This window comes from Acanthochromis polyacanthus, chromosome 1, assembly GCF_021347895.1.
Source record: "Acanthochromis polyacanthus isolate Apoly-LR-REF ecotype Palm Island chromosome 1, KAUST_Apoly_ChrSc, whole genome shotgun sequence".
NCBI lineage: Eukaryota > Metazoa > Chordata > Actinopteri > Pomacentridae > Acanthochromis > Acanthochromis polyacanthus.
In genome coordinates this window covers 13912737-13932342 of record NC_067113.1, presented here as the reverse complement: position 1 = coordinate 13932342, position 19606 = coordinate 13912737, and the positions used below count along the sequence as shown (strand labels likewise).

Genomic DNA, 19606 nt, shown 5'->3' with positions numbered 1-19606 from the left:
TGTCCATCATTGAGAGGGGGCCTGGCGGACAGGTTGATTGGATGTACCATCCGTCTGACAACTGGACGTACGTAAAATACAGCGCGGTTTGGGCTTATTGAGCCTGCGCTAACAGAAAAAGAGGAGGTTCCCGAATAGAGTCTTTTATTTATTTCTTTGTTTCCAGTGGGGAAAAATAATAACAGCGACATTTTCCACAGGCACTTTATTTATTATCTTTGTCTGTATACACAAGAAAACTGGATAAGATTACAGTGGTTACTCGAAGGCCAAAGCCAAGGGGAGGAGGATGAAGCGGCGCAATGCGGACTGCAGCAAACTCCGACGGCCGTTAAAACGGAACCGAATCACCGAGGGTATATACGGCAGGTAACTTATATGGAGCCTGACGGAGGGGTCCCTCTCACGACATTAATTGGGGATACTGCATGGCGATGCTTGCGACTGCATAGCTGCAGAACACACAACTTCCTAACGTTACTACCGATGCCAATGAACTGGCAGTGCTAGACAGCCTGTTAACCGAGCTAGCTGCCAGTGGTAGCTTAGTTTATGCTAGCTGTATGTTTTCGTTGTACACCAGCAGGTAACGTTAGCTGTACAGCTAACTGTAGCGCTAGGCCCCAAAACAGCCTGTTTTGAATCATGTCACAGTTTATTTTTAACAGCAACGTTACTGTTTGAAATACGTGGTAGTATATCTCTGAATGCTATTTATCAACTCTGACAATCTGCAGTTCATCCACGTCAGTTGTCATCTGCAGGTCATGTCAAAATTAGCTGCTTCCCTGTTAGCAAAGGTAACTTAGGTCAGCACTACAGCAGCTTTGTCTGCCAACATCATCACATGAGCCTTACTTATACAACACGGTTGTATGCTGTGTTAACATCAATCAATAAACAAACAGCCAGTTAGTCTGTCTTCAAAAAAGCTCGGATTGCACTTTAAAGTTGTTCAGACTTAGTAGTTGCTTGGTTGTTCTTCCTAGCCACACCTGACAGGTTGCACCTCTGTGTAACTTCCTATGTATCAGATAAGCCACACGTTAAAGGCCACTACTTACACACGTGGCATGAATGTCTAGAGATGTGGAGCAGTGCTTGAATTATTGAACAGGTGCCCCCTATCACACATCAGTCATGCTTTGAGATCAAAGAACACCCCTTACTGAGTCACTTTCTGAGTCTCAGTGTTCTAACACATAAAAAGTCAGCTGTGATCAAATATGTCTATCTTATTAAACAGACATGAGTTGTACTTAAGAATAGCACCAGTAAGACCTTGCAACAAAACAACAAACCTTAAAAATAAATACACTGTACCTTGACACTGCCCTTGTAATATCTAAGTGTTCACATTAGCATCGTATAGGAACACATCTAAGTGCACTTACTGACCTTTTCATTCATCCCCCAAACATACTAATCATAAATATGTCATATATTTAGGGTAAAGATGAGAGCTATTATTATTGAAACAGCTTTAAGTGCCAAGATATTGAAGAACACTCTTAAAATTCAATGTTAATTTGTGTTGAAAACTATCCGGTTTCATCAAATGTTTCTTCTCTTTTAGTACCTTCCTCTACCTGAAGTTCCTGGTGGTGTGGGCACTGGTGCTGCTGGCAGACTTTGTACTTGAGTTCAGGTTTGAGTACCTCTGGCCATTTTGGCTCTTCATCCGGAGTGTGTACGACTCCTTTAGATACCAGGGGCTGGTGAGTAGCTACAGCCTAATATTTCGTATGCTTTTATAAAGGTAAAAAAAGAGCAAGATGAAATTCTGGTTCTCCGTAGAAACATGTATAATCTTTGAAAGCTTATGCAGAGAAGCTGTTGGGGCTACCTGTTAGTCACAGAGGTGACCATGCGTACACTTCCCAAATTTCGGCTGCGTCTTCTGCAGACTTGTGCGTGAAGCAGGTTGTTTGGTGGACTAGCTCCTGTCAGGTGGCAAGTTCAAAACAAAGACAAAAGCAAACACACTACATACAAGCTATAAAATACAAGAAATACATACACATTGGTTCATATGAGAAGCGTAATTCCGAAACCTTTATTGAGAAGAATAAGTCTGACAGCATCAAATATTATTTTTTAAACATCAGGTAAAAAAAAAAAGTAGTTCACATGAGTTGGGTAAGTCAAGATAGATGGCTGTGTATTTATATGTTTAACTGGACAACAAAAAGGATAGATATTGCTTCAACATTTGTTTGACGCAATGAAAAGAAAGATCAGCACGCATAGTGCTGATCTTTGTATTCAAAGTAATTAAACCCAAAACCAGACTACAGATGAAAGCGTAAGGAAAAAATGAAAATAATATACAACATTTTCCATAATTGAACTCTTAGAGGTTATTTGTAAAATATAAATAATAGTTGGGTAATAGACCATAACTGGTCTGTGATTTGTATAGATTCTAATGGTTTGGCACACATGAACTGCCGATTAATTACAGAGTTTTACTGACGCAATGTAAAATAATGTTACATCATCACTGTTACTTTTGAAAGTAAGAGATTTTGTCGAATGTAGCCCTCCATCAAGGCCAAGGGTCTTTCTCTCAATTTTTAAGTGATCACACAAAAATTTAACTAGCTGTGTTCCAGCTTTATACCAGGTTTCATGAAATTCAACTTATTAGTTTTTGTGTAATCCTGCTTAAAGACAAACAGACTGACAGACCAAAGGCACTAAAAAATACTTCTACCTCGGCAAGGAATAATTCTGAGTCTCAATGCTGAGTTAATGCAACGTTGCAATGACAAGATACAAAGCAGTATGCAATACCATGATACAGTCAAAACTGTGAGGTTTGTGATCTGTTGCACCCCTAGTAGATAGATGTACACGGTAAGCTCATACTTAACCTGTCTTATTGCTTCAGCCAGAAAATAAAGGTGGAGACTCGGATAATTTCAGAGACATAGTCTAAGCCACAAGGTTTTAACCTTGATTCTGAGACAATTAAGCCCCACAAAATGAATAGAAACTTCAGGAGAATCTCAAAGGCAAAGCTGGGCTGATGAACACGAGAGAGCAGTTATCCTTGACAAATCTACAATTTCAACCAATTTGTTGTAAGTTCAGTTGAGTCCTACTATGGTTTGCAAAACAACATGTGTGGCTTAATCTTGTTTGCGGCCTCTTAGGATCAGAGCACTCATCTGACATACAAGCCTCAGATGTGATCAGGCTTGCAGCTCACCACTCTGCATGATACTGTACCTACATATTGTGTGTCAGTGTTAATTTATGTTAATTCTTATTTTGCCTTCAGTCCAGTATTAATGCTGAACAGCTTGTTCTTGTTGAAATGTGAGTGTTAGTTGGTGTGCATGTCTCACAGAGATGTGAGGAAGCGAGAACTAAAAATGTCATATTCATCTGTCCTGTAATGAGATGAATGAAGTGCATGCCTTATTTACCCAGGACCAGGTGGCTTCTACAAAAACAGTTGATATGTGGCAACCAACCTTCTGTTAAATCGTGTCCAACAGCTTAAGGGTAGCTGTTAGGACACTGTTTACATGTTTTCTCTTTTGAAGGGAGTGGTTTACATTTTATACATTGTGTGCTAATCTTGTCATTTGCCAGTGTGCTGTACTAACAAGGTCAAATGACTCTACTTGTCTCTTTCCTGCATAGTTGATCCTAACTACCTCTTCTCTTCCTAACAGGCCTTCTCAGTATTCTTTGTGTGTGTGGCGTTTACCTCGGACATCATTTGCCTCCTCTTCATCCCAGTGCAATGGCTATTCTTTGCTGCCAGTACCTATGTGTGGGTGCAGTATGTTTGGCACACAGGTAAGGCCGTCCTGTGTTAAGGTGTCTTGACTTTTCTGGCTTTAAATGCTACACACAGGCAGTTAGCAAGTGGAAGATATTTGATAGATATTTTTTTCAGGAGACTTGTACTGTAAATTGGAAATAAAAGCTACCTAGTGGCTATTACTCTTGGTTGTCAATTGTTTCTGTTGTAACAGCGCAAACAAAAAAGGAAGAAGGAATCTTCCTGTTTATGTTTGTGATGGACTATTAAGATGAGTCATCTTTTTCAGTTATAGATGGAATTCATTCTTAGAGCAACTTCCCCTTAGTGTTGCATGGAAAAGCAGGTGTGAACAGTGTTGTGTAATACCCATGCACAGTGTGTTGTCTTATTTACAAATAGTTGGCTTGTTTCTTAGAATTTTGCATGGTGAGTGTAAGTGAGCTTCGCTCTGCGGATTAGCTGTCAGTCTGATTTAGCGGGATCCCCGTGTGTTGACCAAAGGCCAGGTGTCAGATTGAAATCCTAGTGCCCGTTGGGGGAGGGAGAAGCAGAGTGGTCCCCAGTTGCTTTCTGAGCTCTCCAACTTTACTCCCCAGTGACATTGAGAACCATAGGATGTCACAGGGGTATTAATATCTTGTACCACTCCACAGCCTGGTGGTAAATATCTGAGGCTATGACAGCCAAGGAGACAATGGGTAGTGTCTGTATTATGACCGTCCTATATGTTCAGAGATGAGGATGTCAGTGATACATACAGAATGGGAAAGTTTGAAACTATATAGAAGCATGGTTTCCCTTCCCTGACCGTATGTGAGTATACACTTTGCTTTACAACTCTTACCGTTTAATCAGATGCTGTGCAATTTGATCAAAGAAGATTTCACAGTACCTGATGAGTTTCAGCCTTTACAACGGGTAGGGTGTTATTTTCTATTGCTGGATCATTCTTAAAAATCACAGGAAATTATAGAGTGTATTTGTTAACATTTAAGATCAGAAGCACAAGGAGGAGTTCATAACAGCAGGGAGGCACACTTAAGTATCTCCTTACAGTGTCTGCTTCTAGAAAAAAGAATTTTCGTCAGAATTTTTAGTTTTATTTGAGCCAGTCATGCTGGATGTGGAGTCATCCAGAAGGTGTTTTAGCCATGTTTTCTGTCCTTCGTCACAAATACATCTGATGTAAAACATACTCTATTTCATCAGTCTTGCTGTCCACACTTGTGGCATATTTTTGTAAAAACAAGCAGAATTTAGAGTTTTCTGTAGATCTTTTCCACTTTCTGATATCTATTGCTATAGATACGGTTTATGTTTGATACATAGTTCTGACCTCTTTTTCCTACTTTGCTCTGTTTTTTTTCAGAGAGAGGGGTCTGTCTACCCACCGTGTCTCTATGGATACTCTTTGTATACATAGAGGCAGCCATCAGATTCAAAGACCTGAAGAACTTTCACGTAGACTTGTGTCGTCCTTTTGCCGCACATTGGTGAGCCATTGTTTAGTTTTAACTAGGGGTAGTGTGCCCTTAACAGACGGGCCTCAATTGTGTAGGTTTAGTGCCAAGTGACTGTGTCAGCCTGGTGCAGGAGAAGAATGTGAAGTAAAACAGCTTTATATGATCTAGTCTAAAGTGTCCCACTGCTTCATTCATTGCTAAGACACATTGGGTCTCTTGATTCTTCCTTTTACTCAAAGGAATACATGTACAAGTAAGAACTACTGTGTCATGTTTTAAGGGATATTCCACCACTGAAATTATGTGACAGCTGATCATCTGCCTATTGATCTGTTATTATGAAGAGACTTCAAAGAAGACAGTCTGGGTATTCATGAGAAATGCTGAAAGAAGTTTAACGAATCACTTCTGCAGTGTGTGTTCATAAACTGTACAAGAGTAATAGAAATCTGGAGTTTTAATTTACACAGTCCAAGACCTTTTAACATGTATTATGCTGTGTAGTTTGGCTGTTTGCATAGTATTATGAAGACTTTTTAATGAATGATTTAATTCATTTTGTATTTTGTTGTTTTGATCTATGACAAGTGGCCGTATATGTGTACATTTTGTGTCCATATCTGTAGCATTGGCTACCCTGTGGTCACGCTGGGCTTTGGCTTCAAGAGCTACGTAAGCTATAAAATGCGCCTCCGTAAGCAGAAGGAGGTGCAGAAGGAGAATGAGTTTTACATGCAGCTCCTACAACAGGCTCTGCCTCCAGAGCAACAGATGCTACAGAGGCAAGAGCGAGAAGCAGAAGAAGGTAGGACACAGTCCCACCTACACTGTACACACACATTTAATAGACATGTATTAATTGTATTTAGGTGGGCTTATCGTACTGTACTTTCACTCCACTGTCTATTCTTCTGCGATGATGCATCTGTAGATTGCGTAGTTAAAAGAACTGTCAGTGACTTGGTCTTGTAAAGTCCTGTGCTATTTTTGTACCTGTACCAGTTACCTATTGTAACTCTTACGATACATGAAGGCCCCATTAAGTATAATTAACTTCCTGCTTGAGTTATAGTTGTAATCATCCATAGCTTTATTTAGATTTTATTAGGTTTGTGCTCAGGGGATACAGTTTCCTAGAGGTTTTGGTCCTGTTCATGTGATTTAATAGATGGCAATTAAATTAAACAGAATTATCTTTTTAATCACAACTAGGCTTTTTGCAGTTCCTCTTGGTTAATCATGCAACTACTTTGTCAAACAAGTTACCATTAATACAACGTATGCAGTATATGTTTGCCATTCTATCCAAAGTCTGTGGTTGCAGGTGCACCTGCGTCACAGTTTAAATAAACACACCATGCACACAATGATCACAAGAGACTCTAGTCAGTGGGTGCGATTAGAGAAAGATATGGAAGAGGCTTTAGGAACAATTGGTACAAAATGGTCAACATTGCTGTGCTGAATGGTTTGTCATTAACAAACCAACGTGAAAAACACAGAAATAACTTAAATGCAACATAGCTGTCTGGTTCATTGTGCAGATGTAACCACAGCTGCATTTTACACAAATAATACTTTAATGTAAATCATCTGTCTGTGCTCACAATGGTGACCTAAAGTCTAAGTAATAACTATAAATATTGTGAAGTATTTAATTTGTATCTCTCTCACTTCACTCTTTATTCATGCAGCAGCAGCAGCAGCTAAAGGAATATCTGAAGTGGACACACCTCCAGTGTCACAGAACGGCGCTCCAGCCAATAAAAAGACATCGGCACCACTGCCGGAGCTAGAGTATAGAGAAAAAGGGAAAGAGGGAAGGGGCGGTGGGGAAGCTAAAAAGCAACACAACAGCAACAGCATCCTACCATCATCAGTGGACTCTAAACTCCAGGAGATGGAGTATATGGAGAACCATATGAACAACAAGAGACTGACCACAGAGCTGGGCAGCACAGAGAACCTGTTGCTTAAAGAGGACAACAATTCTTCCTGTTCCTCCTCATCATCATCATCCTCCAAAAATTACAAAAATGCGAGCAGCAATGCCGCAGCACTCAACTCCTCACCCCGTGGCCATAGTGCATCCAACGGCAGCGTACCCTCCTCTGCACCATCATCTTCCTTTTCCACGGGGAAGAACGAGAAGAAGCACAAGCTAGCAGTGGGAAAAGGGACATCAGGTGGCTCCCACAGGGATCCCACAGACAACTGTATCCCCAACAACCAGCTGAGCAAACCAGAAGCACTTGTTAGGTAAGAAGCGCATGTTTAGAACCAGATGTGTTGATGAAGACATGCACTCATTAAGATGTAGCTGTAGTATAATTTAGAAATAAACTGTACTGACAAAAACAAGTGCAGTGAACTATGTTAGGGCAAATGTTGTCCTCAGTATGTGTTGAGACTGGGGATGACCTGGTGACCCTTTTTGCCCCACCACCCAGGTGGATTATGAACTAAAACTGTTTGGATGGCTGCTGTTTATTTCAGGGTTTGTTTTATTTTATGCTTCACTCAAAAGCTAAATTGTTCAGTGTTTTTATTGAGAGCACTAGACCTAAATGATTGGAGAAAATATTGAATTGCAATTTTTCTGTCATATTGCAATTTGATTTTCAATATACTTTTAATAAAGTCAAGCTTCAGTTGAATATTTATTGTGTATAAGATTTAAAGTGTGATGGAACATTACCACAGGATACCATTAGAGTGTGACTGTTAGATGAGGAGGATGGCAGGAACTTCTGCAAACGTTATCGTGACTATTTAATTTGTGGCTGTTAAATAATAAGACTGGGCTTGCATCAGTCTATCTATAGTGTGCACACTGGGCCTGAACATTGATCAGTGGGGAAACATAAACAACCCCCTTAAGGTTTCGACATCCTTGGGTTAAATAAGCTTGAATGACAACTATATTCTCATTATTTGATTTTTTTGGGATTATTTGACAGACTGAAATTGCAACCTTCACATTTTGCATATTGCATTGTTTCAAATTGCGATTTTCATTTCAGATTGATTCATTGTTTCGCCTGACAGCGCACCAGTTACTTTTTGACAGCTGGTGCACCTGGAATACACACAATGGAAGTTGATCATGCTTTATACAGGCAAAGGATCTAAATGTTCTGATGAGCCACTATTCTGTTGGTCAGTTTGTGACCTCTGTGATATAACAGAAACAAGAGCAGAACAACTGAGTTCACAATAAAATGGTGATTTTAAAAAAATGCAATTAGCAAATTGCAAAGGCTGCATTTTAGGATATGCACTCTGCAGCATGTCTGGCCCAGGGTTTAAACTGTTGTGTCAGTGGTTTTAAATTCATACTGACCTCTTTGTGTAACAGTCATGCTTTTTTTTCATGGTGTCACATTTTAAATCTATCGCACAGTGATTATTGAACTGAAGCTTGACATTAAAAAATTAGATTGTGAATTAAATTGCAATTTGATATTTTCCCCAGATTGTTTAGACCTAACAGAAACGACAAAAAGCAAACAGGTGATTGCTTCGACCTGTTTCTGGTGTGGTTTAACTAGACTAGAGCTTTCTAAGATGGCAGAGATATATTTATAATCTTTAGCATGAAATACAGTCCAATGCCAACTTAAGAACACATCCTGAATTTATGAGTTGGGTGTTGTGTAAAATATGGATTATTGCAAGATTGACAGCAGTTGGTAGCAGTTAATAAATGTCAGAGAAACGAGGCATAAATCCCAGTATCTGTCACTGTTTTAGAGTCTCTTTCTTGGATGTGTTCTCAGTCTAGTTTTATAAGTTGTTTATTTTGCGCAATGAGGATATGTCTTCTTAGTGACTGTCTCAGATAATAGCAGACAAAACAACATAAGTTTGTACCATATCTCCAGCATCAAATTACACTTTCATCTTTTAGCTTATGTTTTTATCAGAGATTTTAGATACCCTCTTTTAGAAATGATGCTGAAAGGGGCACTAGGACTAATAATAATCTGTTCTCCAAGGAGGACATGGTCATGTTTATGAAGCTTCCATCTGCCTCCTGCAACTCCTGCTTCAGAGCTCCAATGCCAGAATGAAATCTGTTACCATTTTTATACAGACATGAAGTTTTCTTATGTGAATTTTACTTAAAAGACTTAAGCAAGCTTTATTTTATTTATGTCTGTCTACGCTAATATGAATATGCCGATGACTGGATCATTATGATACACTACTGGAATCATGTAGTATACGTATGTATTGATACTAAGGTTTTTTGTTGTTTTTTTTACATCAAGATGAGTGCCCTATGAACAGCATGTAATTTGGCTTGTGTGTTCACATTCTGCTCTGGACAGATTGGAGCAGGATGTTAAGAAACTGAAGGCAGACCTGCAGGCCAGCCGGCAGGTGGAGCAGGACCTACGCAGCCAGATTGGCTCGCTGGGTAGCGCTGAGCGCTCCATACGCACTGAGCTGGGCCAACTGCGCCAGGAGAATGAACTGCTGCAGAACAAGTGAGTGGTGCTGGAATCTAATATATGGAAGGTTAGGCTTGTAATCACTTTGATTCAGGATTATTGGAAATATTACGTTTGTTTATTGTCATGTATGCTGCATGATGACGCTTTTATGAAGCCTAAATGTCTACCTGAAAACTTAGTGTCGTCACTGCAAAGTTTTTCCTGTAGCATTAGAAAAAGGTCTAAATTAGCGGTGGAAACCTAGTACAGGTATGAAATGCTGATCCTGCCACGTCTTTTTTTTGCTTTTGCTAATGTGCTGCTCTTGTGTATGTTCATGCACTAGGCTCCATAATGCTGTGCAGGCAAAGCAAAAGGACAAACAGGCAGTGGGCCAACTGGAGAAGAGGCTCAAAGCAGAGCAGGATGCGCGAGCTACTGCCGAGAAGCAACTTGCAGACGAAAAGAAGCGAAAGAAGTTAGAGGAGGCCACAGCAGCCAGAGCAGTAGCACTAGCAGCAGCATCCAGGTAGGTGCACAGCAGACATTTGAAATTAAGTTTCCAAAAAGTAGTTACTGCCATTTAAAAACATTCACACCTCCTTTTTTCCTCTCAGAGGGGAGTGTACAGACACGCTGCGGCGGCGGATCACTGAATTAGAAACGGAGTGTAAGAAATTAACAATGGACATCAAAGTAAAGGAGGACCAGATCAGAGAGCTTGAATTAAAAGTGCAGGTATGTTTTCTTTTGGGTTTTTTTTTTAATGGATTTTAGCTATATATTTTTAATGGCTAAAAAATGACTGTTGTGTTGATGCCAGGTTCTGTGGCATTTATTTGTTTAATCAGTTGTGTAATGACAGCAGGTTGTTTGCACATACAGCAGATTAGAAGCTGCATAAGCAGCCAGCAACAGGCATCTGCACAGTTTAGTACATACACATACTGAGAGCAGCCATTTAATGACGCATGCACATACTTAATTTGGTTAAAAACACTCTTGTTGAGCTCCTTTTTGCAATTTACTTTGAAAGACTTCTCTGACTTGTTTCACCATTTATGTCTTATGAAGCAGTGGATTAATTTTGTATTTGCATATTATTGGGGTTTTTTTGTGAATATTTTCCTTGAAAATCACAGTCCTTTTTTTTTTTTGCACTGTTCGACTGCATTGCTTCTTTGTCACTTGATTTGAGCAAACTGTCCACAAAAGCAAATGTCGGTCTTCATTTCAGACAGCGCTTATTTAGTCCTACCAACAGTAAAACATAAAGCATTCAATCAGCAGTATACCCAAGCAACCAGTCAGAGTGCCTTCTGACCTGATCCTGACAGTTTCTCTTCTCCATCTTTTAGGAGCTTCATAAATATAAGGAAAATGAAAAAGACACAGAGGTGTTGATGTCAGCACTGTCAGCAATGCAGGACAAGACCCAACACCTGGAGAACAGCCTGAGCGCAGAGACCAGGATCAAACTGGACCTCTTCTCTGCACTTGGAGACGCCAAGAGACAGCTGGAGATTGCACAAGGTTCCCATAACACTCACAGACTCAGTATTTACAGGGGTGATCAAACAGTTATTTACCTGTAAAAATCAAAAACCATACCTGATCTAAATTTTGGCACCATACCTGTTATCTTCATGTGCAGCGATACAGTGCTCCCAAAGCTTGTTACGCACCATCAAAGTCCCGTTATGTAAACATGCCGAGCACCATCTACAGTGAGTAATGAATTTCCTAAACTGTGTCAAAACTGCGAATTAAGTTTGATGTAGGGGGAAATAAATAAGTCACAAAGAGCCAAATCTAGCAAATAGGGTGAGTGGGGAGCAGCGATTGTGTTGCTGTGGCCAAAAACTTGTGCATAATGTGACCAGGGACCACATCAGGACGCTTCCGTAGAACTCTGCTTTGACAGTCGAACACTGGAGTATAAATTCCTGGTGCCAAACCACATGAATGTTGATGAAAACACCAAGCTCGCTCCTAACCTGATGTGCAGTGTCCAGTTTTGGAAAATTTATAGTCTTCTGCTGTACAAACTGTTGTCTGTTCTCTCGGTCGTAGCTGCAGACCTACATCTTGTCACCAGTGATGGTCTTGACATGACGGTTGGATCAACTCATCCACTGATTGACACAGAGTGTTACTGTTCCTTATCTTGTCCAGTTTGAGGTCCATGAGGAAAAATCGCAAATGCACACCTACTAGTGCTCACGAACACGAGTGTAACACAGGTTCTGTCACTGATAGTGCAGCGTCACACATACTCCTGCGTGAAGACAGTTCCTGCTCACACATGTATATCTGATACATGTGACATGCTCCATGCACATGCATCACAAACAGTAATCAGAACTTTTTGATCACCCCTCACACTGTGTGACCACACCTGCATTCTTTCTGTTCTCTGAATTATATTAAACTGAAATGTTGATGCTTGCTTTCAGGTCAGATCCTGCAGAAGGACCAGGAGATCAAAGACCTGAAGCAGAAGATTGCTGAAGTAATGGCCGTCATGCCCAGCATCTCTTACACAGCCGACACCAGCAGCATGACCCCCGTCGCCCCCCACTACTCCTCAAAGTTCATGGACACCAATCCCTCCGGCCTAGACCCCAATGCCTCTGTTTACCAGCCACTCAAAAAGTGAACGCTTCTCCCCGCCATGCATCCTCCCATCATTTTTACTTTTCCTGCAGGCCCACCACCTTGCGGCAGAGAACTTACTTTTTGTTCTCTCCTTGCCAGGTCAGAAGGATGTTGTATTGTGTGACTGTATTTGTTGTAGTTAAAACAAAAGACAAAAAAAAACTTAAAAAGGACATCCCATGTCAACTAGGAAGCCCCAGTTTTTTTTTTCTTCTCTTAACTGTCTAGTGAAACCTCACAGAATCGGGTATGTATCTTCATCTCAAGGGTGTTGCTCTCCCTTTCCCTTCAACACTGCAACCACTTACCTGCTCCTTGGTCCTGGGAAGGAGCCTCTGTATATTTTTTTTTAGGTTCATTACTCCCTTCTAACATTGGAAAACAATTCTCCTTTATCATACAGCCTGACTTGTGTCCCAATTTTTTTGACCAATTGTTATTCTCTCAAAATAGTATGGCAACATCTGTACAACCAGAGGAATGTAGTGCAAAGATGGCACAGACTCAGCCCTTTTACGTTTAATTTATTATTTTAATCTACAATCAGACATCAAATTAAGCCTGCTCACAGCTGCTTTGGGATGTGGTGGTGAATAGCTTTTAAAGTGTATTGTGTGGTTCCATTTGTTCACTTTAAAATTCATGTTGGTTGCAACAAGTTGGAAAAGAACTTGTATTGTAAGCGGATACTTAAACCTTAAAATGAAATGAGCCCAAGCAGTTGCAAATGCATCATTGACAACAGTTTTGGTTTCTCCAAACCCATAGCTGGTTGTATTTTCTGAAAGAGTTTTTGAGCTGACAAGTGTGCAGTAGGAGAGGTCTGTACATGTACGTGTACAGACTTTCAGTGCTCTCGTTGCATAATCTTTCAACAGTTGTCATGATCACAGTGCCTTGAGTTGAGGACATAGAGTGAGTTTGGTAATGAGATACCACCCATACCTTCTGAATTAGTTGTGAAGCATCTGGCTAAGCTGGAAAGGATAAGAATTTGACCATGCCCAGTGTAGTGGGACAAAGTTCCCTTAGGACACGGATTTGTTTTTTGGACTGCCTTCTGATTTCCCCGCTGGTAGGGAAGCTGATCATCGTGCGCATTCGAGGGCAGCCTTGACCCTTCTCATACAAATCACATTCACCAGATACGTTGGACAGCACCAAATCCAAGACTTTTAATTTTCTCTATTTACGTAATTTGTCAGTATGTTGACATGATGGTAACCACCAGAGTCTACATCCCTGTCACATGTCCTAACAGAAGCTCATCTCTGCTGCTGTTAAACCCCAAATCCTTTGGTTTAGCTGCTGCCCCCTCCCTTCTTTCTGATTCCCGTTTAAAGTTGCACTGCAGAAAACATGCTGTTTTGAAAGGGAAAACCGTCAAGATGAACTGTGCGATGTAATCAAAGCTTTGGAAACGCCAGCTTTAATGTTGCAGTTCAGATAATTTAATTCATCTTCCACTTCAGTTTGTGTGCCAAGACTGTAATGCCTGTTTCTCTAGTAATGTGTTCAAGAATGTACTGCAGATACATTGGCTGACATGTTTGTCAAATATCCAGCTGAATATCACTTAATGGAAGTTTCTGTTAAGCAGGTAGAGAAAGAGGTCACCTGTTTGTAGTAGACTGTAGTTAAAAGTAAGGGACTAGAAAGTCAAATTTCTTTTTGTGAATGTTACAGTATTTGCAAAGTTGGGCAAGTGGCTGTTAGGAAGCAGTTTTCCTGACTCCTGTTTCTGGTATTATTGTTCTTTTCCTGCAGGGAGAAAATTGCTTGAGTCTGATGTGGTTTTTTCACCATCATCTGAAATGGTCATTGTTGTGCGTGTGGTTTTCACCTACTGTATATGGAGAAGCTTTTTTTTTTTTTTGTTTTTTTTTGCTCAGATTGCTGCCATTGGCTTCTTGAAAAATTTTGTGAAAATTACAGTTTAGTCAGTTGTTTGTTCAACTGATTGTTGGAAGTATAGATAAGTGTTTTTGTTTGTTTTTTGTTTTCTATGCCCACAGTCACTGTTCTGTTTTCCCCCAGGTCTGACCTTGGCTGCGCTCTCGCTCTGTGAGGTTTACAAGGAATAAACATTTTTTTTCTTGCAAACTGACTTTTCTCTGCTTGTTGCTGTTGCTTTGACAATGTGTCGACAAATACCTGAAAACTTGACAGCTTCACTTAGTGTTTGCCATTGTAGTTATTTCAGCTTGCAGTTGAGACCTCAAGTATTAAATCTGTATGGCTGCTCTCGTCTTGAGGTGTATGATTGGAAAGTTAAGATATCTCAGCCTCTGATGCTTCATTTAGATTTTGTTTTTAATTGGTTTCTTGGGAGTCTCTCAGCCTTATGGAAGTGCAATAGAAGATTGCTGGACTAAAGTAGAACCATAATTCATCAGTTTGTTTAGTTGTAATGTCACCTTTTAAAGGAATGTTGCATTTTTTCTGGTTAATTCATTGATTGATTTGATTCTAATAGAAAACCTTAGTTATATTAATATGCTTGGTGGTTAGCACTTTTGCCTTGCAGCTAGATGATCCCTGGTTTGCGTCCTGACCTTCCCGGGATCTTTCTGTATGGAGTTTGTATGTTCTCCCTGTGCATGTGTGGGACTTCTCTGGATACTCCGGCTTCCTCCCACAGTCCAAAAGTGTGCTGAGGTTACTTTGTGATTCTAGATTGTCCATAGGTGTGAATACAAGTGTGATTGTATGTAGCCTTGCCATACACTCCTGCCTTTGCCCTAAGTCAGGGGGGATGATCTCCACTCCCACAGTGACCCTAATGAGGATTAAGCAGTGTATAGCTAATAGATTGTATTACTATTTAAAAATAAAAAATAACCTTCAGTGCTTTTTGAAAATTGTTAACATGGCCCGTTTGTGTTTAAGATTTACAAAATGCACCACTGTCTTACGGCCACTAGGAGGCAGTGCCCATCCTCGTAATACCAGTTAAAGAGATTATCTCTGTTCACACAAGCTCTGGTTATTAACACTGTCAAGCACTATAATTCCCTCTTTTCATGACCACAAAATCCCATTCAGCGCTGACAAAAGGAACTTATGAATAATTTGCTCATGACAACCACTGATCTGGCCTGATCCAAACACGCAGACTGCGGTGCTTCCTCAGTGCCATCCAGCAGGGTTGGTAGGTAACTGAAGTCAGAAGTGTGCTCCATTTAAATACTGCCAGAGGGGGGAAATGCTGTTCTTTGGTGTTCAAGCTGAGCATTTAAGCACATTTTTCTGCTTTCCCTCTTTGTCCACATTTCAAATTCAGACGGAATCACCATCAGGGAGTTTCTGTTGTTCTGCTGACCTCTGGGCTTGAGATTTCATCCAGTGATGGACCCATGAAAGAGAGCAAATTATGAGCTGCCACACATTTTGATTTGAGTGATAATTCCTGTAATGCACTGGAATTTTATTATGTTTTTGTACGGACTTGGGAGATAAAGAATCGTCCTGCAAGGACACTGCATTTCAATGCGTGAAAGAAGCCCTCTGCTCAGCAGTCTGTCACATGCCAGGCTTCCCCAAATACGCTTGATTAACCTGCACAGCGAGACAAATGTGGGCAAAGCTCCTCACTCATTTTCTCTGCATTAATCGTTGCCTAGGTTAGGCATAAATTTGTTTTACACTCCATCCTCAGTATTTTTTTATTGCTCTCCCAGTTCCAATTTGGCACCATGTTGTTTGGCAGAGCCAAGGCTGTGGAAATAGCAGATCATAATAGTCCTATTCTAGTAGTCAACATTTGGCACAGCTTTATTCACAACGCCATTTGGCCTCACAAATCTACAGTAAATCCAGTTGTTTGAAGAGAAGACGAGCCGTAAATGAGAAAATTCCAGGTTCCCGTTTCTCTTGACCTTCCCAATTAGCATAGCATCCAATTTTCTTGGTGGAAATACACTTTTACTGCCTCTGTACCTGTCCCTTGTGGATTACAGTGAAACAGATAAAAAATGAATTAGTCTCCCTGAAGATTACTAAAGATACAGTGGATTTGCAGTACAGGTGCACAGATGTGTGCAGATATACTCCCATGGCTGATGCTATGAGGTTGCTTGCTTGCATTTATCCACCTATGTAATTAAATCGTGTGTATTTTGGCTTCCATACTCACCTTCAGAGTGACGAATCACCTCTGCTGAATGTTAAACAACCACCTCTTCTCTCCCCACCAGCAGAAACTCACTGATATTTCTTGCCAAACACATCTTCTGTAACTATTACCCATGTTGCTGCTTTAGCAATCTAGGTATGTCTTGCATGCTTTGATACCTGGCAGATTTACAAGCTGAGTGCACGCCTTTGTCTTTCACTGAAGCCTGGTTGTGGCTGCCAACAGAGAAACAGTGATTTGAAAGGAATGCACCTGTCTGAGTACAAAGGGTCGTTTAGTTTACACTGATGCACCGATAATTCTCACTGGAGGCTCTTCTTTTTGTGCAGAGAAAAACCAGTACTGTCACTGCTAAGTACGCATTAGATTTACAATAGCGGTGGTGTTGCCTAATATGTTCCTGGGGACGCATTAGCCTGTTCCACGGCCGTCTCTGAGCTTGTCATCTCCTATGAAATCTGGTACTGTGAGATTTTTTGCGAGCCGTTCTCTCGAGTGATTCATTGTAGGGCGATTATGTAAGCGCAGTGAAACTCAGCAGAGAAATTCAGCTTTTAAATCTTGCAATAATGGACCTAAAACACTACTATTTTTCATCTTACTGTCAAGTTAATTTCCTTTCAGCAACATCACAATGTAAATCAGATTAATAGCAAAGAATCACTAAGTTAGACTTATTTTGGTCGGTACTCAGGAATGATTAAGATTTGACTTTCGCATAAACAAAAATCGTATTTATAGGTGTGATGGCCGTCTAGTGAAATATCCATGCTGTTTTCTTGTATCATCTGAAAAGTCAAACAAATGAAAGGTCACCCTAGGTCAGTTTCATCTCAGAGGAATTTAAAACGTCAGAAGTGTCCCTTTCACCTCCAAGCATTTATTTTTAATCATGCTCAATATAACATGAGTTCCTCTTGGCCGGGTTTCCTCTTCAGGGCTGTGGAATGAGCCATCTTTGCCTGCAGTCTAAATCTCCCAAGCTTTTTTTCTCTTTTCCAATAAGAACTTCATGGCTTGGTGAACAATGACTCACTGACACAATACGTCTGTTCCAAAAAAGACCTCTTACATCCTTCCTGCCCTGCAGCTGTTAGCTGTGTGATACATGAGAGCACAAGGGCAGAATATGAGGGCAAAGGTTACATGTAACAGAGCATGCACATTCAGGCAATAATGGTATTATATACGCAATCTAATCAGAGAGCACTTGATTTGGACAAGGCATGGAAGTGATCATAGCTGTAGATATCGTTTAAATGTGAGGGGAACACAATAATCAGGGGGTTTAGGGGCCCACTCTCATAGGATTTTGAGCATCAGACACTTCATTTTATGCATTCTGGTCAGTCTTTATGCTTCAGTTTATGATTTTCTGCATCTCTTCTTGGTAGAAATGTCAAAACACAAGATTCATGCATCAGATGACAATTTAAAATACACCTGAACATAAGGCATTAAGGCTCTCGGGCATTCTATCTTGCTTTTCAATATTTACTATCCTCTAGATAATCTTTGCTTATTTAACATTTTCTTTTCTGAGTCAACACATACACATAGGCATGACTTACTCTTCTGTCTCCCATTTTTTGTCTTTTGTTTAGGGAAGTAGACTCCCTAAATGTGCGTGTGGCATCTCTTCATATCATCTAGTTTGAATGAAATAAAAAAATCTCTGACTTTTATTAGCTCATACGGGTTTCAACAAGATCTCAAATCTGCACATTCAGAGCATATCACACAAACCTATGCTGAAGAAAAAAAGACCTGCTTTACTGGGGACAAATGCATGTGTTCTAAATGTTTACCCTGTCAGTGCCATCTCATGCCACCTTTGCCACAGGTGGCTCAGATGGTTTTATGAATATCTGGGACCCGTTCAAAAAGAAGTGACTGTGTCAGTGCCTCATTGTTTGCAATCGCCTCCTCCCACATGCATGAGAAAGGAGAATGCCATCTTCATCCCCAGATGCTGAGACAAAGCCCAAGTCAACCTAAGTGCAGCGCTGAATGGTTCCCTCTGTGTATAAAGCCTTTATCACATACAGTTTATCTGCTGGCAGCCACTGCAGTATGACCATATCTGTCATTTTTCCCCATTCCATTCAATCACTTTTTCTTTGCAAGGAATGATTCTTATCATTTTCTCCCATCTTCTGGCTCATTTTAAATATTTCATTGTGTCATATATTGCCTTCTTGGTCTTCCTAGACTAAAATTGAGCTATATACTTGTTTTTTTGGTCACACCCCTTAAATATACACTCATGGCTGTAGCTATAAATTTATAGTATATGCTCTGAAGTTACTAGGATGCAAAATGTGAGCTTTGCTGGTTTTCACACTCAAAATAAACAGTTAAATAAGTAAGTAAAAAATCTGAGAAAACCGCTCCAGAAAATATGGCAGCAAAGGTGTCACAACAAATATGCTTAAAAAAACAAACAACAAAAAACCCTCCGGTGAAATACTGTTCAAACTAATGTTCAAAAACTGTGAAATGGTGAAAATAACGACAAATATTTGTGAAATAATTATATTTTTACTTGATGTAAAAACAATCAAACAGTGCAATTTTATATTCACACATTGTAAAAATATACATTTTTGATGTGAACATTATGTACTATATATATATATATATATATATATATATATATATATATTATAATTTTTTTTTTTAAAGATTATAATTTTTTGTCTGATTTTGCATGGTATCATCTGAAACTGAACAAAACTGAAGACTGAACATTTTAAAAAGGCTGACCATTTTAAAATCCTCAACAGGTATATACAAGAATTTTTGTGATTTAAATACAGTCAAAAAAGTTGAGTTTTACAGTTAATTTTCAAACAGACTGATATTTGATGTGAATATTGTTTACAGTTTAGCCTTTTTTAACCTTTGGCCATTGTGTATATTTAATATTTTTCTGTAATTTTACTAGCTACTATTACCTATAATTTGACAAAACAGGGAAATGTGTAAAATAGGTAAACTGCTTCCAAAAATTACAGTTGAAAACGTATGTTTAAACTGTAGCTTCTTATACCCACCTGTCAGATGAGTCATCTCCACTGAAGTACTCTCACCCTCCAACCTGCCTCAGGTGATGGAGTTTCTGACATTT

General features: G+C 39.9%; 1 protein-coding gene across 2 annotated transcripts; it reads left to right on the top strand.

Annotated features, from left to right (window-relative positions):
• The first annotated feature begins 74 nt into the window (after positions 1–74).
• On the top strand, positions 75–14448 carry maco1b (macoilin 1b). 2 transcript variants are annotated; one of them, XM_022192437.2, is made up of 11 exons: positions 75–369; positions 1577–1718; positions 3687–3813; positions 5151–5274; positions 5871–6049; positions 6942–7503; positions 9579–9737; positions 10030–10212; positions 10301–10421; positions 11042–11216; positions 12140–14448. In XM_022192437.2, the coding sequence occupies exons 1-11, from the start codon at positions 290–292 to the stop codon at positions 12340–12342; spliced, it is 2055 nt and encodes a 684-aa protein (XP_022048129.1). In that variant the 5' UTR covers positions 75–289; the 3' UTR covers positions 12343–14448. The 2 variants fall into 2 exon arrangements, with proteins under 2 accessions (XP_022048129.1, XP_022048128.1); XM_022192436.2 differs by having other exon boundaries at positions 76–369; positions 6939–7503.
• Positions 14449–19606: the final 5158 nt, after the last annotated feature.

Bases quoted from the DNA above. Each gene is read 5' to 3' on its own strand.
- maco1b (XM_022192436.2), top strand. From the start codon at position 290: ATGAAGCGGCGCAATGCGGACTGCAGCAAACTCCGACGGCCGTTAAAA. The intron at 7,504-9,578 runs GTAAGAAGCGCA...TGCTCTGGACAG, and splicing joins AAACCAGAAGCACTTGTTAG to ATTGGAGCAGGATGTTAAGA. The intron at 9,738-10,029 runs GTGAGTGGTGCT...TTCATGCACTAG, and splicing joins AATGAACTGCTGCAGAACAA to GCTCCATAATGCTGTGCAGG.